Here is a 23,797-nt window from a genome sequence, read left to right as displayed (position 1 = left end):
TCAAATTCTAAAATAATAATAATATTAAAAATAATATTTTAATAATATTTTATTCAACTTTCAAGGTCATCTCAATTCACTGTCCAAATCTCTAATTTAAGTAACCATTGCAACTTCCGGGAGAGAGAGAAAAGGGTCCAGCCGGAAACAGTTGTCTTCTTCTCTGTTCCATTTTATATTTTCAATATTATTATAACCAGTAAGCAGATGAATTGGTTGGGAGGCATAGAAAACTGGCATTGATGAGACCAACACAATCTACGCTCTTTAAAACAATCAATGTCTTTCATTTACAATTAATAAAAAACACATAGCATCACACAAACCAACACCGCTGCACCACCAAAAAGGCCTTCCCAAAACCAAATTAATAAACATTCCACACAACCTATAAAGTTCCCTTCGGCGTTTTATTTAATCTGCGGTAATGAAATAGAAAATAATAGTAAATTTAGGTAATATTTGTGAACCAACTTGAAGAATTCACACGGCAGAGTTCTTGGCAACAACCTTACCCTCTTGATTCAAAACGGCACCACCGCCACCTTGTCTTGCATCCACCACCACAGTCTGATAGCTCGGCAGCACACCTCCCTGCGCTGTGTAGTACACCTGCCTCCCCGCACTATCAAACCCTACTTGCGCGTACCCAGTCTCCGCTTGCTGCTGCTGCTGCTGCACCACTTGAATACTTCCTTCAGCACCATAAGGACCCCCAACCGTCATCGGCTGCTGTTGAGTTGCCGCATTGTATACTGGTTGTTCCCGGTACGCCTCCGATACTACTCTCTGAACCCCGTAGTAAGCGTGACCAACCGGTTGTACGGCCTGGTATACTCCCGTTGGCGTGGGAATCAGATATACTGGCTGATGATGGTCCGGCCCAGTGGCTCCTACAGGATGATAGCCTCCGGTGGTCATGTGCCTTTCCGGCATGTATGTAGCCGAAATCGGGACTTGTACGGGAACCGGAAGCGCCGTCGCTGCGGGTGCCATTTTTTCCGGGGCTTTCTGTGGGTAGTACTCTCTAGCGTAGGCCCTAGGGTTTCCATCGTCGCTTTGAATTTGAAATATATTTTGCTCGTGGTTGGCAGCAATCTGCAACCTCTGCATGTCTTGGTATTGCCTTTGGATCGCCGTCGGAGACACCGCCGATTCTCCAATCTGATGTCGGCCCTCCGATCCACAGTCCGATCCGGCCGATACATCCTTCGTCAGAGCGTCAGGAACCGTCGGCACAGGAGCCGAATCCTGCAACTTCGTCGCAGGGAACAACCCCTTGTCCAATCCAAACTGCAAATCCGGATTCGCCGGGGGTGAGGAACCGTCGATCTGCACGGAATTCAAAGCGTCAACGAACCACTGCCGCTCCGATTTGGTCTGCTCCTGTTGCTGGAGGTTCGCAGAGCCGAAACTTGTCGGATCCGGAGCCGGTGTGAGAACAGAATTGTTTATATTAAAGAGAAACAACCTTAGCCTGGCGGGCTTAGCGGATGCCCCGTACAAGCGGTCGTATTCCAGCATCATGTGCTCGAGATCTTCATCGTTGGTGACTGAGATCAAAGCGTCGAGATCTTCACCAGGAAGCTGATACTTGAAGCAAACAGCATCGGCGTCAGGTATCAGGGAGGAGAGCTTGGACTCGATGGTAGAGAATTTGACGTTACGATCGACGGCTAGGATCTTGGTCTCGCCACCAACATAGGCGAGCTGGTTGTCGTAGGGCCTGGGCTGGATCTTGCCGCCGTAGCTGCACATGAATTTCACTTTGTAGTGCACAGAAGCAGGCGTTGACGTCTCATCCCACGACGGGGTTTCGCACTCGATTTCGCGGGACCGAGGAGAAGAATTACCCGAATCAGGGTAAGACGAGTAGGAGTAATTTTCCATCTCCCTGGCTCGAAACGGGATACGGTATGGAATTTTGGGGAGGGGGAGGGGGAGGGGGAGGGGGGGGGGGGGTGGGGGTGTTGGTTTAGAGGGAAACTGAGCCTAGGGTATGAAGTAGTTGGGGCTCGGAAGCCATTTTTGGGATAGTCTAGGGGCTATAGGAGAAAAGGACAAGGGAAAAGGAAAACGGCGCAGGCCGGGGGAGAAGATCCTTTTTCACGAGCTAGAATGGTGGTAATTGGGGGCGATGGGGGAGCGGACCCATCTTTTCGGGTCTCTCTGTTTATCGATGACGATTGGGTCGCCACTTATAGTACATTCGAGCCACGTGTATGGTCGTCAAATACATTTTTTTAAGGCCTGTTTGGCAATCAAATATTTTTTTAAAACTTTCAACACTTTTTAATTTTTTATATTTTAATTAACAGAAATGAATTTTATATATGAAATTCATCATATAAATATTAGAATAATTCTATTTAAATTTTTTATAATTTAATTTAAAATATATATTTTAAAATTGAAATCTTATAAGAGAAAATCTTCTAGTGGACACATCTATTTTTGGGCTGAGACTAACCTCCAATAAGAGCCGGCTATGTAGCAGTCCCATTTCACTAATAATGGGACTCAATGCACTGAATGAAAAAAAATTCCCCACCCCTCGTCTTCCTCTCGCGGAAGCCCTTCTCAGTTCTCTAAAAGCGTCGAACTCAGGCTCCTCTCTCTCTCTTGTTGTCGTTTGTCTGTCTGTCTCTCTCACTCGTCTCTCTCTTCGCCCTCATCTCTCTCCTCACTCTTGTCAAATCCGCAGCCATTGAAGCGCCGTGAAGGAAGTCGACGTCGACCGTATGTGGGCAAAAATAGAGCAAAACAAATTGCAAAAATACCATGGAGGTCGAGGTGGTGCCACGTCAGATTGCGTGGTGGCTGTCGGACTTCGTGGTGGCTGCGGGTTCCGACGAAATGGTTGTGGGTTGCGTCAAGCTGCCTGCTGTTGGCGTCGAAATGGCTATGAGTGGCGTTGAAATGACTGGTTGGCGTCGGCCTGCCTGCTGTTGGAGTTGAAATGGTTGTAGGTAGCTGCTGCCGGCGTCAAAATGGCTGTAGGTGGTGGTGGTTGTGGCGTGGGCGGCTGGGCGTGTAGAAGGAGAGCGGCCAATGCGATTGCTGTGCAACGGGTATGGCAAACAGATACATTTGACGTAGGGTATTAGAAGTTGTTCTAATGTAGTGAGACGCATTATCTTATTGTGTATGATGTGATGTGTCAAAATATCATTGGTGACTAATCTAAAACGGACGGTACCATTCCAAAACGGAACTCATCTTATAAATATATAAATATTGTGTATTATAGAACCCTTTAAATAGTCCTTACGATATCTTTTGACAGAGTAATCGTTCCTGTATATGTATTTTCTTGCAGCAAAATAAGTCATGGCCAACCGGCCAACTGTAAAAGGAAAGACGGACAGAAAGAAAGAAAAAGGAAGATTTATCGCACAGCGTTTCGCTTAGGTCTCAAGGAGCAAACGAAGAAAAATTCAGCCTGTCAAAATGGTGAAAGCGGTGGTTGGAGAAGAAACCCAACTCAAATTGATTGAGGATCGTCTCAGCCAATCCGGTCTCCCCGTTCAGGTATTCTCTCTCTCTCTCTCTCTCTTTCTGAATTTGTATGCATGCATGGATGGATGTATGCAGCAGATCGTTTGAAATGGATGAGTTTCAGTATGTGTTTCGTATATCGCAGTTGGGTCTCGTAGTTGGCAAGCTGAGCTCGCCTTTAGACCGGGGTTTCGTCTTCGATTTGGTTCCAACACCACCCAACGACGCCGGAGAGCCCGCGTGTTCACTCCTCGAGTCCGTCAAGGACGACAAGAAAAAGGGAACTAAGTCCAGATCCCAGGCTACTGAAGTCTCCTCTCTGTTTATCGATCGCGATTGGGTCGCCGAACACGCTCGCCAGGTTTAACATTCGAGGAACGTGTATAGACTGTATAGATATATATAAATCTGAACCACATTGCTCTAAATGTTTGAATTTATTAATATTTAGCATTTTGTTAATCGAATACGATTTTTCTAAGCTTTGCTTTTGGCTCTTATTTCGGTTTCTTAGGTAGCTAGAATGCTAGTGGGTGGAGTGAGGGTGGTTGGCATCTATATATGGGTGAGCAGTGATGCTTTTAAAAATTCAACCATAATGCTTTCTCAGGTATTTCTTTACCTCTTTCATTTTTTTTTTCTCGTTCAACTAGATTTAGCTATTGTTTGAGGAGCTGCTGTTCTGCTTGGTCTTATGGTACAGGTGTCGCCGTGTTATACTGATGATCGTTGCATGGCATTTATGTAAATGTGTACGATGAGAATTGGGTTATAATATAAACAAGAAAGTTGTCATGATGTGGTCTTATTATTTGCGAGCCTTGTTTTCTCGTAGAACTAGATACGTGATAAACTTTTTTTTTATGCTTGTTATTTGTCTTTTAAATAGAAGTTTATAATATTTGTGGCTGTGTGCTCCCATCAGATTGCAGGGATTGTCTAATCACCACATTTAAATTTTATAGTATTTGTAGTACCCCGTCTCAGTAGTGATGTTTCCTAGCTTAATAACATTTAATGAAACAGCTCTTGCAGACTATAAAGGGAGTTGCGGAAGCAACACCCCTACAGGAAACTGATCGGGAGGAAAGACTGCTCATTCACATTTGTTACAGTCCAATGAGGTATATAACTCATCTAACTTAATATTTTCTTTCCTCTTCCTAATTGTACCATCTTAATTAGTTTTTCAAGTGGTTTTCATGCTGACTAAAGAGTTTATATGTGTAGATGGACATGTCGAAATTGCACATGGACTTCAAATATTACATCAAGCAGCCTACGACCCTGTGATTTCAAAATGGGAAGGGTCCTAACTTCCCTTCAGACTTTCAAGTGCACCTATAATTTTAACCTTAGGTAGCATTTGCATAGTCAGTGGTCTTCCATATCTAACTGATTGGTTAATGATATTTCGTATTTGATTGCTCATATTGTCTTTCAAAACTTTGAAAATCGATGTTTGCTGTTTGTATATTCATATATTGTTACATTGTTTACCATAATGCGAAACAGTGTAAAGAGACTATTGCATCCAAAAATGAGATGATGTGCTATGTCAGGGAGAATGATGAGGAAACAAATATTGTTAATATTGAAGTCAGTTGTGAACAGATAAATCACCCCAAAACTAAGCCAATATCTAATCAAGGTTTGATTATAATCCATCTTGGACATTTTATCTTCTTCTTGAACCTTCAAAAACATGTCATCAAGTTGGCTATATACGAGTCATGTCTGACCAATTTCTTTCTGCATGTAAGCTATGCTGACTGCTAGACTGGTCATATAAGCATCTCTGTGCTCCTCTTGGTATAAAATACCAGGCAATCATACTGTCATATCATCGTCCACTTATAATTTTTCAACATTATTTTTGGTGCTTTGTAGTGAAATTATAAAAAAAAAAACTTTTTTTATGCGAGTCATGCCAGTAACCAAATATTTTATCAAGTCATCTCTAATGGTGAAGCTTTCTTTTCCCAGATTGCCCATATGTCATGAAAGTGCATCAAATGTGCAAACATTGAGTGATGTTCTTCGACAAGGAATTTCTCATCATGCTAAAGAACTGAAAGATGCAAAGGCGATCATTGATGGTAATTTGGTAAGAGAGACTATGATATACCATATCTGTCTATCCAACCATCTATCTCTTTGTCTGTTTGCCTGTATCTATACACACGCACTCAGTATATTGACATCTGTGCACTACAATGGATTGCCATTATATCTCATATAGATGAATAGTGCCCTCATCAAAGTTCTCAGTTGCATAAAACCACGGCTTTGGCTTCATTTGTTAAAAATAATTGTCAATAAGTGGTCCAGTATATGAAATAGAAAGATTTATCAGATCTTATAGTGGTAAATATTTTTTTTAAAAAAAACATGGCTCTTTTTAACTTTTCTATAGTTTCCCAAAGTTTTATGAGGAACTCATTTTGTTAGTGGATTCCAGCGATATCGGTTTTTTATTTTTATTTTATGTTTTGTATGTGGGTCTTTCATACAATTCTAGGTGGTTAGTGACGAACCTTGCAAGTTGGATGGTGTACATGAAGTTGAATTGCTTCTACCATTCATGAAAGACTCAATTGCAGAAGGTGTGTTGGCACTTCCTTTTCTTTCTTTCTATTTTTCAACTGTTGACCAGGTTATTTTTTGAGATATTTCCATTGTTCTGTATTATAAAGTCTTATATTTAATTATTTGTTTACATGTTGTAAAGAGTGCAGCAGAAAAGATGCTCTCGGTGTTCTTGTCCTCAATGGATCAGTGTGTTCTTTTGCATACTTGAACTCAAAAGAACCAATTTCACAAGCTGTGTCTGATATAAAGGTATTCAATTATCAAGTTCAGGCTCTACATCTTATTTTACAGTGATATTCTGTTTTTTTATTCATCAGGTGATTTTGTAGTGCCAATGAAATGTCAATGCTTGAGCTTTTGTTTTGTTTTGTTATTCTTTTCCTTCTGTATTTTCCTGCTGGAGTCTTTACTAGTCTTGCTCTCATGAGTAACTTATTGGTTCCTCACTGTCCTGTGCTATCTTTGGTTGCTTTTTTGTATGTAGATGGATATCATCATGAGTCTGCAAAGTAGATTAGATATCATCTGTGATGAGGCATATGGAGATGTGGGACCAAAAGATGATGCTAGCTCAGAAGCAAGTGATGGGATATCAACTGATAAACCTGTTTCGCAGCTTGTCCTGCACTTCTTAAGGTTTGTTAGTTCTATATTTGTGTTTATTTGTTTCTTCATCATTGGTGAATCAATGCTTGTGTACTCTGAGTTTCATCAATTTTTGTGAGTTGTGTTGCTCAATGCAACACCCTAGTACCTCGGTAGGAAAACTAATAACTTACTAAAGTAAACAAGTTATAAAGGTAGTCATGAGTGCTAAGTCCCACATTGGCCAGTAGGTGAAACTGAGCTTCATAATTGATTCTAGGAAAACTTCAAATTCATTAGTCTTTTTACGGTTATGGTGCAGCTGTGGCTAATCCTTTCTATGGGTTGATACATAAGGTAGTTGATCCACCTAGTAAGGCCAGTCATGTGATGTTGGAGCATTGAATGACAGTCCTATCGAGGACGTGAGGAATTAAAGAGGGAATTTTTAAACACCGTAGTCCCACATTAGGAAAAGGAATAACTCAAATATAGTTGGTAAGTTAGAAAGGTAGTTATGATTAATTAAAACTTCTTATTTCCCTCGAATATTAGTTGGCTTTTAGCGGTTAATCTATCTTTTGTGAAGCACAAGCTTGAAGTTTTATCGTTGTATTTGAGGCGTCATTCTTCAGTTGTACTTATTTCCATGTTTTCTGGAACATGATCTATCCACCTACTATATCTTATATGATATGGTCAAGAGCAGAAAAGAATGCAGTCTTCCATTTCCTCGAAGAGTATTTGTTCCTTGGTTGGGAGGCACCTACATATGTGACTACCTACAGCCATCTGAGACTCTTGAGGTGCGCACATCTGACTCAATGACTAAAATATCTGGTTACGTGCTTTCTTGCAATGGAAAGAAAATAATTTTTTTTTTTTGTTGGGAAGGGGGTGGGAACCTTTAAGGGCTGAATAATGAGATTCTTCCTTGGATCTGTTTCCACAAGTCACCTTGGTTTTATTAAATGACTAGTATAGATCACCTCCTAATCATGCACATCTGCGATAAAACTTTTTACATTGAACCAGATAATTGTTTTTTTCATGTTCTCATGGCCTTGAAAAGTGTACCTTCTTGCAAAATGGACTGCTCTTTCTGAGGAGACACGAATTATATGTTCTTCTCATAATTTGGTCCTCCCTGCCCCCAAAGTTTATTTATTCTTACTCCTGCTTTATTTTTTCACCTAGGTTCTAAAAGATCATTGTGTTGAGTTGATGTCCATGGAAGGTCCAACTGATGCCTCAACGATATTAAAACCTGAAATAGAAGCCCCATCTCTGGTCACTAAGTCCTTCTGGGATGTGGCAGCTCCATTTTATTCAGCATCTAGCTCTCCTTTGGGGAGAAGTGGAGGTGACATGGAGGAGGGAAGTAGAACGGAAACTTCTAATTCGGATAATGTCCGCATCATGGGTGCTGTTCTCTGCATTCTACTTTTTATGTTACTCGGGTTTGTGATTTATGCTCTTGGGGGATCTGGATAACAGTCAATCAAGTAAAGCCTCAGTTAAAATGTCAAATGGGTTAGCTTTTGTTGGCTGAAAATCAATCGCTAAGGATTTATTCGTTAACAAGCAGTGGGAAAGGTATTTGGGGGGGGGGGGGGGGGGGGGGGGGGGGGGGGGGGGGGGGGGGGGGGGGGGTGAACAGTGTGGGAAAAGTGTCGTGGAAAACGCGGTTTATTCATTGATTAATGATTAATTATTTGTCCCCATTCCATCTTTGTTGAATTACATATTTTGCTCACTGCATTTAGGAAAAACTGAGTTTACATTTACTATCCATTTACTACTTATAGTGTATTTGGAAGTTTTTATTTTTTTATCATTTTCTTTTAAGTATTTTTTTTAACATCCTTAATTATTAAGAAAAAATTAAAAAAATATAATTTTACCAATAGTCATTTCTTTAACTATTAAGTAAAATAAACAAATAAACAAATATAAAAAGAGTAGTAAATGTGTAATAGGAGAATAGTAATCTTATCATTATCCATTTCTTTTTTAATCTTGTTTAGTTTTGTCTTACCAATACTTTTAGCGACATGGGCTCTATGGGCTTCTATAAAGGGCCTTTCCCCAAGTCTAAAGCCCCTTAACTTGCGGGGGCCCTTGGACCGAAGAACATCCCATCTTGAATTTTACCAGCTTGGGTTGCGTGGTTTTGCAACTTCAGCCTTAGAAAACCCTAAGGGTTAAGACGGGAAGATTTGGATAGTGAGTTAAGTTGAGTTGAGTTGTGTTAAAACACTAGCTGCTGCAATACCAGATCAAAAGAATAAGGAGCATCTCGCATATAGTCTAGAAGATATTTTGAGACAGTTTGTATAAATAGGGTTTAAAGGGTCCTTGTAGTGTAAGAGAGGAAAACTAATACACGAAAATTCTTTCATAGTAAAATACTCAAAGAGGCATTTTCTCAAACACCTTGTTTGCATCCTTTCTATTTTCCTCATTATGGTATCAGAGTTACCATAAAGCTCACGCTTTCTTTACATCTCAGCAAATCAAATGGATTCCTTTGTAAAATCCCAGAAACAACCCCATCAACTCCACCACCACCCCTCAACTCCTTCATCCTCAGCTCTGCTTCTCACTTTGTCACTCTCAAACTTATTATCGATAATTACCTCTTATGGAAAGCTCAGATTGTACCCTTTCTTAAAGGCCATCGGTTTTATGGCTATGTCAATGTATCTATTCCCATGCCATCACCCACCTTTGATGATCATCCGAATCCTGAATACACTCATTGGCTTTTACAGGACCAACTCATAATCTTAGCCATCAACTCCTCCTTGTCCGATATAGTGCTAGCTCAAGTACTTGATTGTGCTACTTCACATGAAGTTTGGACTACATTGCAAAATCTCTATACTGCCTAGTCCTTAGCTCATGTTATCCAAACACAGTTTCAACTACCTACCCTCAAAAAGGGTTCTGAGTCCATTTCGGAATACTACCACAAAGCAACCTCTCTAGCAGTGTCTCTTGGAGCTACTGGACATCCTCTATCTCCTTTCCAATTTTCCATTTATTTGTTGGCTGACGTTGGCTTAAATTATGAGTCTATTGTCACTATTATTACCACACGCCTAGATCCTCTTTCTTCTCATCAGATTTACAGTTATTTGCTTAATCACGAATCATGCTTAACTCATCAAACTCAGTCATTACTTTCAGGTATTAGCCTCCCAGCTCATGCAACTAGCCTTAGAGCACCATCAGCTCTTGGTTATTCAAACAGAGGATGCCACTCAACCCAGCGAGGTGGAAGGCGTGGTCGTGGGCATGGAGGGCAATCTTCCAATTTTTTTTTCTAATCGGCCAGACGCACGACCGTTATGCCAAGTCTATCAAAAACAGGCCACATTGCCCTCTCATATTACCATCGCTTCAACCAATCCTATCAAGCTCCTGCCCCTAACTCACAACCAACTTCACTACTCTACCCCTTGTTATTTCGTCACCAAATCAATGGTTCCCCGACATGGCAGCCACCAACCACTTTAACTCAGATTTCTCAAACCTCAATTTGGATTCTACACCATATTGTGGCATTGATCAAGTCAGCATTGGAGATGACTCCACTCTTCCCATACAAAATATTGGTTCAAGTCATCTCAACACTTCATCTGGCAAATATCTTCTCCATAAAGTTCTTCATGTTCCTTCAATTACTAAGAACTTACTCTTTGTGCATCAATTTTGTTTAGATAATTCAATGTATTTTGAATTTCAGTCCTCTTTTTTTTCTTGTGAATGATTTACGCACTCAAAAGGCACTTCTTCTGGGACATGTTAAAGATGGTCTGTATATTCTTCCAGTGACTTCGACTACTTTGGAAGCCTTCAATTCTCGCAATTCTACTACTCCTCAAGCCTTCCTTGGTGAAAGGACCACCCCACAAATCTGGCATGCTCGTCTTGGGCATCCCTCCTTACGAGTCACCTCACTTACACTTGGTTGATTTAAACTTCCTGTTACTAGTAAAATGGCATTGTCATCTTGTCCTGCTTGTTCACAAGCCAAATCTCATGCCCTCCCACACCCCTCTTCCCTATCTAGATCTCATAAGCCATTTCAACTTCTTTTTCTTGATGTATGGGAACCAGTGCCTGTGCTATCCTCTTTAGGATGTTGGTTTTATTTTTCTATAGTAGATGATTTTTCTAAATACATTTGGATGTTACCTATACAATTTAAGTCTAATGTTACTTCTATTTTCTTGCCTTCCTTGCATTATATTAGTAACATATTCTCTACTAATGTCATTTAAGTGTAATCGAATTGGGGTGGAGAATTTCGTCCACTTCACTCCTTACTTGAATCTCTTGGTATTACTTATCGTGTTACTTGTCCATACTCTCATGCTCAAAATGGTAGTGTCGAAAAACGCCATTGTCACATCATTGAGACCAGATTGACTTTTTTAGCCCATGCTTTTGTTCTTCATAAATAGTGGGTCAAAGCCTTTCAAACCGCAATGTTTCTCATTAACCGCATACCCATACCAATTCTTCGAAATTTCTCTTCTTTTCAAACTTTATTCAACCATCCACCAAATTACAAGTTCTTACGAACCTTCGGCACGGCCTGTTGGCCTAATCTAAGGCCTTTTAATTGTCACAAAATTAACTTCCAATCAAAACATTGTGTCTTTATGGGCTATAGCCCAGATCACAAAGGCTACTTATGTTTGCACTTACCCACTGGCTGCACATATGTTTCTAGGGATGTTAAATTTGTTGAAACTGAATTTCATTTTGCCTCCCAGCCCATTCCATCTTCTTTGCCTACCCATTCTCTTCCTTGACCCTCCTTTTCATGTGTCCCCGTGTCTAGCCCAATTTCTCACAATCTTCCGGACCCATCTATCCCAAATACCCTAAGCCCATCACCCAAACCACCTCATTTACCTTTCTCCTATTTGCCATTGACTCCAAACCCTAACTCTCTCAAATCCTCTTTGCCTCCAACCTCTTCAACTCATAATTCCTTCTTGATCCCACAATTTCCTTCACCCGAATCCCTCTCACATTCTACTTCCTCTTCTAACTCCCACTTGGCATCATCTTCTTCTACGTTCTCACAACCTCTTTCACCCGAATTCCTTCCACATCCTATTTCCTCCTTTGACTTCAACTCAGCACCGTCTTCCTCTGCTCTTCCATCAGCCAACATTCACCCCATGGTCACCAGATCGAAATCCAATGTTCACCGCCCCTTCCACAGATCTCATGGTACCATACCGTGACCACCTCCCAAGCCTTCTCTTTCCCTTATCACTTATTCAAATCCCATACCCGAGGAACCCTCCTTTTATACAGAGGCTTCTAAGTACTCTGAGTGGCAAGCAGCAATGGTTGCCAAGTTCCAAGCCTTACTTCAAAATCACACTTGGGTTCTCATTCCTTTTTTTTCAAATTTGAACATACTTGGTTCTAAGTGGGTCCTAAAGACCAAGCGTAGGGCTGATGGAACCCTTGAGCGACTCAAGGCTCGTCTTGTGGCCAAGGGCTTCCATCAGCAACCTGGCCTTGACTACACAGAGACCTTCAGTCTTGTAGTCAAACCCGTAACCATCCATCTTATTCTTTCTTTTGCAGTTGCTTCCAAATGGCCGTTGCATCTATTGGACATCCAGAATGCTTTCTTACACAGCGACCTTGAAGAAGATGTCTACATGCAGCAACTGCTCAGGTTCGTAAACCCTGATCTTCCCTCTCACATCTGTAAGTTGAAGAAATCTATCTACGCTTTGAAACAAGCCTTTAGGGCATGGTTCTCAAAACTAACTGATAGATTAATTTCTCTAGGTTTTCATAGTTCAAAATCTGACTTGTCATTATTTATTCTGCGAAATGCTTCTGGTTGTCTCTATGTTTTAGTGTATGTCAATGATATTGTAGTTACTGATTCAAATCAATTGCTCATTTCTGATTTCATCACTGCACTTGGAAAGTATTTTCCTGTCAAGGATCTTGGTTCCTTACGCTACTTTTTGGGTATTGAAGTCACTCAAAATTCTACTGGTTTATTTCTCTCTCAGTCTAAGTATATCTCAGATTTGTTAATTCGCACTAATATGCATAAATCCAAATCTGTCTTGACACCTATGTCCTCCACTGTTAAACTCACTGCACTTGAAGGTCCCTCTTTAGAGGACCCTAAACTCTATCGTAGTGTAGTTGCCAGTCAATACCTGGCCTTTACTCGGCCAGACATTTCATTTGCTAAGTATGCAATTCATGCATTATCCACAGCTTCCCCATTGGTAGGCTGTAAAAATAATCATTCGTTATCTAAACTTTACACAGAATTTTGGTCTAAGTTTTCATTCCCCTTCCTCATTAACATTGTCTGCTTTCTCTAATACTGATTGGGTCGGTTGCCTGGATGATCGTAAGTCCACTAGAGGTTTTTGTATTTATTTTGGCTCTCATCTTATCTCTTGGGGTTCTTAGAAACAACCCACAATTGCTCAGTCTTCTACTGAAGCCAAATACAAGGCAGTAGTTAACACTGCTTGTGAGCTTCTTTGGCTACAATCTCTCTTAAAAGAATTAGGCATCTTTCCTAAAGATCTATCAATTTTGTAGTGTGACAATTTGGGTGCTACTTACTTAACTGTCAATCTTATTTTGCATTCCTACACTAAGCATGTTGAGTTGGATTATCATTTTGTTAGAGATCGCATGACAGCTAAATCTCTTCAAGTTTCATTTGTCTCTAGTAAGGATCAACTTGCAGATATCTTCACCAAACCTTTAACTTTAGCTCGGTTTATTCAACTACGATCAAGTCTCACAATCTGTTATGTGGTGCTTGAATCGCAGGGGACTGTTAAGGCACTAGCTGCTGCAATACCAAATTAGAAGAATAAGGAGCAGCTCGCATATAGCTAGAAGATTCTGGACTGATTCTGAAATAACAGAATCTGTTCTAGTGGTCCAAAGTTTGTTTATAAATTCCAAATGAAATTTATGTAAATGTAATTTCAAATGCTTTGAGACAGTTTGTATAAATAGGGCTTAAAGGGTTCTTGTATTGTAAGAGAGGAAAACTAATACACAAAAATTCTTTCAATGTAAAATACTCAAAGAGGCCTTTTCTCAAACACCTTGTATGCATCCTTTCAATTTTCCTTATTAAGTTAAGTTGAGTTGAGATGAGATAAAATGAGATGAAAGTTGAAAGTTGAATAAAATATTGTTAGAATATTATTTTTAATATTATTTTTGTTCCTAAATTTGAAAAAATTGAATTGTTTATTGTATTTCGTTTGAAAATTTAGAAAAATTGTAATTATTAGAAGAGATGGGATGAGTGGAGATGCTTTCTGAATCAATACAAGGCCTAAGATCCCATTTAGATGTTGAGATGAGATAAAACTTTTCATATCATCTCGACGTCCAAACAGCACTCAAATACAAATAATTTTTAATTTCAATTGTTAAACTCTCAATCAAAACATAAAAAATATACAGTTTTTTCAAATTTCAAAACAACAATTATATTAAAAAAATTATATTTAAACAAAATTTTAACTTTAAAATATTTTATTCAATTTTTTTTTCTTTCATTTCCCAAAATCCAATAAAACATTTTAATTCAAAATATTTCACTACTATTTACAAATCATATCACTATTATTCATATATATTCTGAAATATTCTGAGTGTCCAAACGAGCCTTAAAGGTTGCTTGCCCCAAACACGACATAACATGCCATCCATACAAGTGGAAACCAAGGAAGAAGAACGTCACTTGGAAAAAACAAAAAGTCAGCAAATAAAGGAGGGAGAGGCCCAATGTTTAACGATAAAAGACTACATAACAAATAAATGATATTGAAACAGAAACCTCACTGTATGTTCATGTTCCAAAGTAAAAAACAGCAATCTTCCATGGCCCCCATAGAAAGCTAAATAAAGTATGATAAACCCAATGTGTTCACATCTTCATCTGAAAAAGAATCGGCATGACAACTCTGGTATAGGCTTTAGATCTACCTATTCCAAGAAAAAAGAATTATGAAATCATCCAAGAGAGCCATCGAAGTTGCTAAAAATGGATACCTTGTCTTCTGTAGAAATATATTAACTACGGAAGTGCCTCAATAAACACTTGAATCATATATCACATGTATTGTGTCTATTCCTTCTTGGTCATTGTTCTTATACGCTATAGTTAGTTTGCAAGTCCTTCCTCTCCTGAAAAAGAAGTAGCCGCAAACCTCCCACGGCAGTCTTCATCCCCACAAGCCCAACACCTCACTCACACAACTCGTAGCCCCTCGGCTCAGCACTCGTCAACGTTGCACCCATAGCCAACCACCAGTGTGCATGAAGAAAACCTAGGAATAGCACTGCCGTCACCTTCCCCATCCCTCTCGTGCGCGAAAGCCCTCCACAACCTAAGCCCAAACCGACGTAACTCTCAACCGTGGAGGGAGCTCTTTGCAGAAACCAATAGCCAGCAACTCCTTTAAATAGCGCACCACCCTCCAGCCCGTACTCATCACCACGGAAAGCCAACCACCGTGGTAGCTGCTGCTCTGCCCTGCACCTCCATGCTCAGACGCTGATACACTTAGGACGTGAAAGGCTCTGTTTTTGCACGCCGAAACAGGGGAAGCATCCCCACCGTGAGCCACGTCGTTAGCCCCCCTCCACTTTGATGCCACTGCCATCAGAGGACGCCGAAGGTCGAGCCTTCACCTTTGAACATTGTCCTGATCGACGCCCACCCCCAGACCGTCGCACACCTCGCTGCATCACGGTGAGTTTCCGTTCTCTCTCTCTCTCTCGCTCACCACTCTCTCTCGTTTGCTCGTGTTCAGCCCAGCTCGATGGAGTCTCCGCCGCACTCCCGCTCTTCTGTTGCGCCACCTCGGTCCCTCCAGCCAGCCCCGTCAAGCCTCACTCCTCCACGCGTGCCTCGGTTTCCCTTGGGTAAGCTACTACCGTCGCATACTGGGTGTTAATCCCGTATGTGTGTTTGTCTGGTTTATTCTCATAAGTTAAATATACGTACATAATATATATATATATATATATATATAAATATATATAGAAAGTTCTCAGGTTTATGTTTTCGGGGTAAGAGGGGTTTTTTTTTTTTGGTTATGTTTAAATGGGTTATGTTTTTAAAAATGGTCTTGGTTTAATTTTACTTAAGAAAATACATTATTTTTATATCAATAATAATAAAGATTTGGAATATGGTATTAGTACTATTATATTTTTTAATATATGTCTAGAAGTATAATGTAGTGCAAGACTTTTATTTTGAACTTTTTAAAGAGAGACTAATTAAGTCTATTTTAATTAAATGGTATTTTTGGTTTGTATACTTTAATAGTTTTTTTGATATAATTATGTCATACAATTTTATTATTTTATAATTTGATCTCATTAGTAAATGAGTTAGATTTTGTGTTTTGTTTGGACTGATTATTGGGGCATTGATGAATTTAGAAAATATGATGATATTTTAAGATTATGTGAAATTATGTTTTTGAAAAATTAAAATAGGTCATTTTAGCATATTAGGCTTAAATATTGAAATATGTATTGGATTGAAAATTTATGAAAATTGCTTTATTATGTATAGGTGGTAATTAATTATTGTTCGACATTTTTGAGGAAAATTCTGAAAAAGCTAAGAAGTCCAGGTAAACGGGGTTCCTATACTAAACTTTGCATTAAAATAAAATGAGCTGAGGTTGACTTTTTGAAAAATATACGTATTTGGTTAGGAAAAGAAATTTGAACTACCTCAGTTATTTGTTCTGCATTACTCATGAGATTCTATTTCTATTTAAGAAGAAAGTATTTTCTGTCATGACTGGTGTAGACATGAGTTTATTTTTGACATTTTATTTCTGAACTTTGCAAAAGAGAACGAATATGAAATTTTGTGCATAAATTATGTTTTTGTAGTATGATTTTCTTATATCTGAAGATGTTTTATACTCTGATATGATATGATGTGATTTCTGAAAACCTCTGGCATAACATTCTGTTTCTATTTCTGTTCCGTTCTAACTTAACCAGGGGTGTAAAACTGTAGCATCTGTTCGGGTTGGTACCAACTTTTCTGCTTCTGGTGCACCCATATTGGAAACAAATTGATTTTCTGCGTGATCTTTCCTATGTGCACACTCGGGGATCCGAAAATGAATAAAGAGAATATTCACATTCTGTTTGTGCTCGGTTAGCTACCGGGATTTGCACAACCCTACCACGGAGGTTAAACATAGTATTTGTTCTGATATGATAAGATAAGATGTGATGTTTTAATTTATGCTTTGTCAAAGAGATTTTGATTATGAATATTTTCGAACTTTCGCTCTGATATTTTTGATAACATGTTCTGACGCTGTATTTTGAAAACAATATTCTGATTCTGCATTCTGAAAGAAAATATTTTGTTCTGCATTCTGAACTCTGTAAATGCTCATGTTTACACACTAGTATATGTCCTCTGCTTATTGAGTTGTTGATAACTCACCTCTTATCTCCAATTATTTTTCAGATAATTTTGATGGTTCTGGAGAACAAGAGTAAGAAGTTGTAGCAAGGTGTAACGTCCGTAGTGGAATAAATACCCAAGGGTACAAGTGCTTATTTAAGAGTCATAGTTAGTAAACTGATTTATTTTTGATTATTTTGATTTGATGAGTTAAGAATAATTTCAAATTTTGGAGAGTTTTTAATTTATATTAGCGAGAATTTCTTTGTTGTCCTCATGAAGGAACATAAATATTTGTGTGGATTATATGTATTAACATTTTATAGAGTTTTCTGAATTTTATAGTTGTTTAATATTGAAGTTGATATTAAGTATTAAGAGCTAACTCACCGGACATACAGGATTGGGGCGTTACAGCCTCAACAAACACTTGAATCATATATCACATGTATTGTGTATATTCCTTCTTGGTCATTGTTCTTATACGCTATTGTTAGTTTGCAAGTCCTTCCTTTGGAAGCTTCTCAGTGGAAACATCACTGGGAAGATCAAGTGCATGAGGTATTTTTCCAGGATAGTTAGTCGTTGAGGAAGCTGACCCCATCATACTGCAGAAACAAAGAGTCAGAAGATGATAAAGCTAGAATATGGATGCTACATTTTGAAAATGAATATGCTCACCTCCTATCTATGAAGACCATTGAACGGAGCTCACAATTGGCCAAACTGCACAATCACATTGTATTTTATGTAATTAGTCACGGTACTAGGTTTGTATTAGTAAAAAATCTTTATAACCATCAAGTATGAAGGGAGTTCGAGGGTCAAAGTAACCCCTATGAGAGACTGAGACGTGAAGTATGAACATGATATCACCTAAACCCTATCTCGAGAAATAGGGGAAAATCATTGCTCTAGAAAATATGATCTACTTTGAATGATCATAGAATTCACAATCCAAGTCATACAAGTAGAACCATACAACTGAAGGGACAAGAACGCCTGCCATGACATTGTCTCATCAGAATAGAGAATCTAACCAAGAAATTTAAGTGAACAAATAGATAAATAAAAGTTTCTCATACTCAAGAAATGACTCAAGATTAGATTTTTTTTTTTTTTTTTAACTCGAAGAGATTAGCAATAAAATGTTAGAAAGAAAGCATCTCTAATTCTGAAATGTAATAAAAAAAAATACAAAATGAATTGATGTAAATGCTGTCAAGTGAATAGAGAAAAAATATAGAGAGAGAACCCGGGGGGAGGGGGGGCGGCGGCTAGATAGCAAATTCAGCAGAAGGCATAGTGCGTTATATTTTAAACCCGAGAAATGTGTCTACTAAAATGTTTTATATGTGTGTGCGCGTGTGTGAATGCAGTACTTACTTCGCGCATATTTCACTCTTAACAATCGGATGACAATCGTTTCCAAAAGAGCTTAGGGTTTGAAACAAGAATGCACTGTGGGTGACAATTGCAATCTCCTTCTCTTCACGAGTCCACAACCTGGAACAATTGAGAAAAAGAAATAATTTTGGGGTATGTTCATGGCCATACTTGCAACCAGACGATAGCGAAAGTGATCAAAATGTCTACAGAAATCCCACTCAACCAGGATAAAAGGTGGAAATTGGAAAGGATATGCCCATGTGGAAAAATTGATCTCATAAGCAATAACCAAGCGTTTATTTGCCATTGTAAGGGAATCATCCCAAATATTGATCCATACATCTGAAAACACTAGCATATTTTAAGTGAAAAAAAGAAGGAAAGATAATATTACACAAGTGACTTCATATGTATGTAAGACACTAACATGCATGAATTACGTATTGGGACTCATTGCAGAACACAAACAATATCTCTTTTTTTTTTTTTTTTCCTTTTAAAAGAAGGTGAGCTTGGATCCATGAAAGATCAAGATCCCATTGACATGGGACGACCATGCTAGCTAATAAGAAGAAACGGAATATTCCTTTTAATAAACCAATTTTGTCGAAAGATATAGCATGTTTAAAAACCCATGGCCGATCTCAAACACGATAAAGTAATTTGTAAGGTGAATGAGCACAAATTAGTGCTTCTTTAGTTTTAAAAGACGGGCAATTCCAAAGTTTGGAACTTTTTTGGCCAGGCAAAATCTCAACAAGCATTGCTTGTTGATTGTTACTTTGGTTAACAGAACTTCAATTTTCTGGGAAATGGAAGAAAAAGGCAGTTACCATTTCAAAAACTTCTGTCCCCTATCAGCAACTTCCTCATCCGTCTCTCTAATGTCAGGCTTCCACAAAATGTCATCATCATTTTCCACCTGAACAAGAATTACAACATGAATAAATAATAAACATGATTGAATTGAAGACCAGGTAAACGAGTCAATAGCATTTGGAAATGACCGTCAAAAGCCACCCGTTGGCATTATAAAGCCCCAATTCTGGTAATTTACTTACCAGTGAAAAATCAATCGCAGGAAAAAGTGGGTGATATTCCCTAATGCTTCGCCTCTTATCACATGGATTAACTCCCTGTAGTGAAAAGAAAACACACGTAAGTACGAATTGAGATGACAACTAATAACCAATTAATGGGAAAAAAGGGGAGGGACTATCATTTGCCACAATTTTGATTCACTTCTTGTTAATGATTGGATAAGTACTGAGATGTATATTACAAATGCGATAACTTTGTACACATTCATGCCAATATACATGCAGAAAAGGGCCCTACATATCTTTGCGCTTGGGGCAATGATGCAGCTAGTGAGGTTCTAACCGAGGTGCGTCTATTGCTGGTTGAAAACTATTTCCAAACCCCCTCTTAGGCCTGGGTTCGTCCCTGGCCTTTGAGAATTTCTGGAAGGGCTCCCCTCTGGGGTAAAGCCCTACCAAAAAAAAAAAAAATATCCATTATATGTAATGTGGCATACCAAACGTTCACGGCAAAGTTCTACGGCTACAAACGGTGGGCAATTTAGACTTGAAATTGCAGGATGGCCACTGTTCCCTGTATTTGCAACCATTAGAGGAGGTACATTTACCCCATCTGTGTATGCTTCACCACCAAAGACTCCAGCTGCTGTTTGCATGGTCCTGCAGTGAACCATTGTTACTCATGAATTATAATTAAGAATTAAAGCAATTTAAACATGTAGACCCAATTTGTTTGGTGAGGAACATGACAAGTCATCTATGTTAACGTATACAATTTAGGACTTCTATATTAATATTAGCTGTATAGATATATTATCATGTATATAGCCTAAAAATCAGGGATCAGTTAGGGGCTTCCCGTGTATAGCATTTGACCTACTTTCCTTTGTAAAGAGATATAACATATTGATAAGAAAGGTGGCTGAACACACTGAGTGTCAGTTTTTCCAAAAGTTCTCTTGGTTTTGACATGGTATCAAGAGCAGGTTCTTAAGTCTCTGGCTCTTCGATTTTTTTTTTTCTCTTTCGGGGGTCTGAGTTTATGGCTTTCGGCACATCCTGTTGGTGCATTTGTGGCTTTTGGTGATTTCTGTGGGTGATTTTGTGGGTTTTGATCACTTCCGTTGCTGCGTTTGTGGGTATCGGCGCCATTTGTCTCTGTTTCTGGTATTTCTAGTATTTCTACACTTCGGCGTCCTCTCTAGCATTGCTGAGGAGAGGTTTCTATTGCACTTCTATTGCTGTTTCTGGCCTATTGTCTCGGCGCCTCTATTCCAAGTTCTAGTTTGTGCTTGTTTCAGTGCATTTTTTTTTTCCTGTTTCTTGCGTGGCTATCCTTTTCGGCAATTTCAATTTGTCTTTTCTGGTTAGCGTGTTCTCGGCACTATATATAATTTTCTCTGGATTGATCATGTCATCCGATAAGTTAGAATCGTTTCACATTTGATTTACTGGCAAAAACTATTTTTCTTGGGAGTTTCAATTTCAATTATTTGTGAAAGGGTAAGAATTGTGAGGTCATATTGATGGGAGTGTTCTCGCACCAAAAGATGTAGAGGCTTTGTCTAAATAGGAAATCAAAGATGCTCGGGTTATGACCTGGATCCTTAGCTCGGTTGAGCCTCACATTGTTCTCAACTTGAGGCCTTATAAAACTGCCGCTGATATGTGGAATTATCTAAACAAGGTTTACAATCAAGACAACACGGCTCGACGTTTTCAATTAGAGTATGAGATGACTAATTTCATATAGGGAAGTCTCTCTATTGAGGAATATTTTTCTAGTTTTTAAAATCTTTGGGCTAATTATTCATATATTGTTTATGCTAATGTTCCTGCTGCAGCTCTCCCTACTGTTCAAGCAGTGCATGAAACAAGCAAGAGAGATCAATTATTGATGAAGCTCCGTTCTGATTTTGAAATTGCACGTTCTAATCTGATGAATCGGCATCCTGTACCATCTCTGAATGCTTGTTTGAGTGAACTTCTTCGTTAGGAGCAACGTATCGTAACTCAGGCTGTCATGGAACATCGGGCTAATGTTGGTGCACCTATTTCTATGGCTTATGCAGCACAGGGCAGGAATAAGGGTAGAGACATGTGTGTTGTCCAGTGCTTTAGTTGTAAAACTTTTGGCCATATTGCTCGGGATTGCCCAAGAAGTTCTGTAACTACTGCAAGAAATAGGGCCATATCATCTCTGATTGTCCCATTCGACTTGAAAGGAAGCAAGGTACTGCTTATCATGTCTCCGCTAGTGCCTCTAGTTCTGCTGCATTGCCTGCTGCCTCACCGGTTGTTCCTATTCCTGCTCCTACAGCCTTAGCAAACCCAAACACACTCACTCCTGAAATGGTACAACAGATGATCATTTTTGCTTTTTCTGCTTTTGGGTTCTCAGGTAATCATAAAGTTTCTTCTAAGCCATGGTATTTTGACTCTGGAGCCTCTAACCATATGACCAATACTATTGTTACTCTTTCCAATGTCAGAAATTATGATGGAAATATGAAAATTCACACCGTTGATGGCAGTTCTCTGCCTATCAGTGCTGTTGGTGATCTTTCCTCTTCCTTAACTAATGTTTTTGTATCTCCTGACCTCTCCACAAACCTTATTTCTGTCGGTCAATTGGTTGATAATAATTGTAATGTCCATTTCTCTCGTTCTGGTTGTGTTGTGCAGGATCAAGTGTCAAGGAAAATGATCGCGAAGGGGCCTAAAGTGGGACGACTCTTTTCTCTTCACGTTTTTCCTTCTGCTATTATTCCTAAATTTTCTTTGCTTTCCTTTGCATGTAATGTTGTTAGTTCTGGAAATAAGATGTGGCATAGACGTCTAGGCCACCCAAACTCTGATGTACTTCGTACTTTGTTTAATTCTGGTTTATTGGAAAATAAAGCATGTTCTTCTCTTGATCTTTCTTTTGATTGTACATTATGCAAACTTGGCAAAAGTAAAGTTCTACCTTTTCTCATCATGCATCTCGTACCTCACAGTGTTTCGACATTATTCATAGTGATGTTTGGAGGATTGCACCTGTTGTTTCTCATGCGCATTACAAGCACTTTGTTACTTTCATTGATTACTATAGTTGCTTTACTTGGGTTTACTTCCTACTGGCTAAAGCTGAAGTTTTTCCAGTATTTAAGCATTTTCTTGCACTTATTGAGACTCAATTCTTTGCCAGTATCAAGGTCTTACGCTCTTATTCTGGCGGCGAATACATGTCTAATGAGTTTCAGGACTTTCTTCAAAGCAAAGGGATCATCTCTCAGCGTTCTTGTCCTTCGACACCGCAACAAAATGGTGTTGCTGAGAGGAAAAATCGTCACCTTCTTGATGTGGTAAGAACCTTTTACTTGAATCATCTGTTCCTCCTCGGTTTTGGTGTGAGGCGCTTTCTACTTCGGTTCATTTGATCAATCGCTTACCCTCTCCTACGTTACATCATATTTCTCCTTTCTTTAAGCTGTTTGGCCATTCACCTCCATATTTTGATCTTCGGACATTTGGTTGTGTTTGTTTTGTACATCTTCCTGCTCATGAACGACATAAACTTACTGCTCAATCTGTTAAGTGTGCGTTTCTTGGTTATGCTATACCTCAAAAGGGTTATGTTTGTTATGATCCCCATGCTCGTCGTATACGTGTTTCTAGGAATGTGGTTTTCTTTGAAAATCAATATTTCTTTCCATCTCATGTTGAGCTGTCATCTGCATCTTTATCTCTCCTACCTAGCTTTTATGATTCCTTGACAATTGTGGAAAGGTTCAAACCTGGTTTTGTGTATGGAAGACGTAGTCGACACGAGTCTGGTTCCACTTCCTATGTGCCCCCTCACGATCTTGACCCGGCACCTGATCCTGCTTTTGCTCCTACTCTTGTTCCTGCTCCTGCTTCCACCACTCTTCGTCGGTCTACTTGCCCTTCTCGAATCCCTGATTGGTATGGTTTCTCTTCCAATGTCTCTCTTGTGGCTACTTTATCCTCTATTTCCATTCCCTCTTGCTACAAACAGGCCATGGAACATGAGTGTTAGCAAAATGCAATGCAAATAGAACTTCAAGCACTTGAGGAAAATCACACTTGGGATATTGTTCCTTGCCCCTACAGTCAAGCCTATTTGGAATAAATGGGTTTTCTCTGTAAAGCTTCGTTCTGATAGCTCTTTGGATCGGTACAAAGCTCGTCTAGTAGCTTT

The 23,797-nt window shown here is 39.2% G+C and overlaps 3 protein-coding genes and 1 non-coding gene across 16 annotated transcripts in view; 2 read left to right on the top strand and 2 right to left on the bottom strand.

Annotated features, from left to right (window-relative positions):
- Window positions 1–270: 270 nt before the first annotated feature.
- LOC121259665 lies at window positions 271–2,177 on the bottom strand. Its single transcript, XM_041161334.1, has one exon. The coding sequence runs from the start codon at window positions 1,888–1,890 to the stop codon at window positions 484–486; it is 1,407 nt and encodes a 468-aa protein (XP_041017268.1). The 5' UTR covers window positions 1,891–2,177; the 3' UTR covers window positions 271–483.
- A 1,099-nt stretch (window positions 2,178–3,276) lies between these two features.
- On the top strand, window positions 3,277–8,275 carry LOC121259664 (protein odr-4 homolog). 4 transcript variants are annotated; one of them, XM_041161331.1, is made up of 11 exons: window positions 3,277–3,531; window positions 3,623–3,859; window positions 4,013–4,108; window positions 4,534–4,622; window positions 4,729–4,857; window positions 5,485–5,605; window positions 6,020–6,104; window positions 6,230–6,339; window positions 6,575–6,726; window positions 7,385–7,481; window positions 7,873–8,275. In XM_041161331.1, exons 1-11 carry the CDS (start codon window positions 3,451–3,453, stop codon window positions 8,167–8,169), a joined length of 1,494 nt encoding a protein of 497 aa, XP_041017265.1. In that variant the 5' UTR covers window positions 3,277–3,450; the 3' UTR covers window positions 8,170–8,275. The 4 variants fall into 4 exon arrangements, with proteins under 4 accessions (XP_041017265.1, XP_041017267.1, XP_041017264.1 ...); XM_041161333.1 differs by having other exon boundaries at window positions 3,278–3,531; window positions 3,644–3,859; XM_041161330.1 differs by having other exon boundaries at window positions 3,278–3,531; window positions 4,525–4,622.
- A 4,900-nt stretch (window positions 8,276–13,175) lies between these two features.
- The window catches only part of LOC121259668 (phosphoglycerate mutase-like protein 1), a 43,282-nt gene continuing 32,660 nt past the window's right edge, over window positions 13,176–23,797 (bottom strand). For 8 of the 10 annotated variants that reach the window (XR_005939608.1, XR_005939612.1, XR_005939609.1 and 5 more), the window contains 7 exons: window positions 20,091–20,253; window positions 19,615–19,689; window positions 19,387–19,475; window positions 18,551–18,670; window positions 17,846–17,890; window positions 17,583–17,772; window positions 14,503–14,803 (listed from right to left, as the gene is read on the bottom strand). Coding sequence is in view for 1 of the 10 variants with exons in the window: in XM_041161340.1 (XP_041017274.1) it covers window positions 13,486–13,494; window positions 17,679–17,772; window positions 17,846–17,890; window positions 18,551–18,670; window positions 19,387–19,475; window positions 19,615–19,689; window positions 20,091–20,253 (595 nt within the window). In the remaining 9 variants the exon portion in view is untranslated. Of the gene's footprint in view, window positions 13,495–14,502; window positions 14,804–17,582; window positions 17,773–17,845; window positions 17,891–18,550; window positions 18,671–19,386; window positions 19,476–19,614; window positions 19,690–20,090; window positions 20,254–23,797 lie in introns of those variants that run through there. The other 2 variants (XM_041161340.1, XM_041161339.1) reach the window with 2 other exon arrangements.
- On the top strand, window positions 19,894–20,045 carry LOC121261747. Its single transcript, XR_005939971.1, has one exon. It is a non-coding gene; the product is annotated as a U4 spliceosomal RNA (small nuclear RNA).

This window comes from Juglans microcarpa x Juglans regia, chromosome 4D (assembly GCF_004785595.1).
Source record: "Juglans microcarpa x Juglans regia isolate MS1-56 chromosome 4D, Jm3101_v1.0, whole genome shotgun sequence".
Classification (NCBI taxonomy): Eukaryota; Viridiplantae; Streptophyta; class Magnoliopsida; order Fagales; family Juglandaceae; genus Juglans; species Juglans microcarpa x Juglans regia.
Note: the sequence above shows the minus strand (reverse complement) of the source record. Positions and strands in the feature narration are given on the sequence as shown.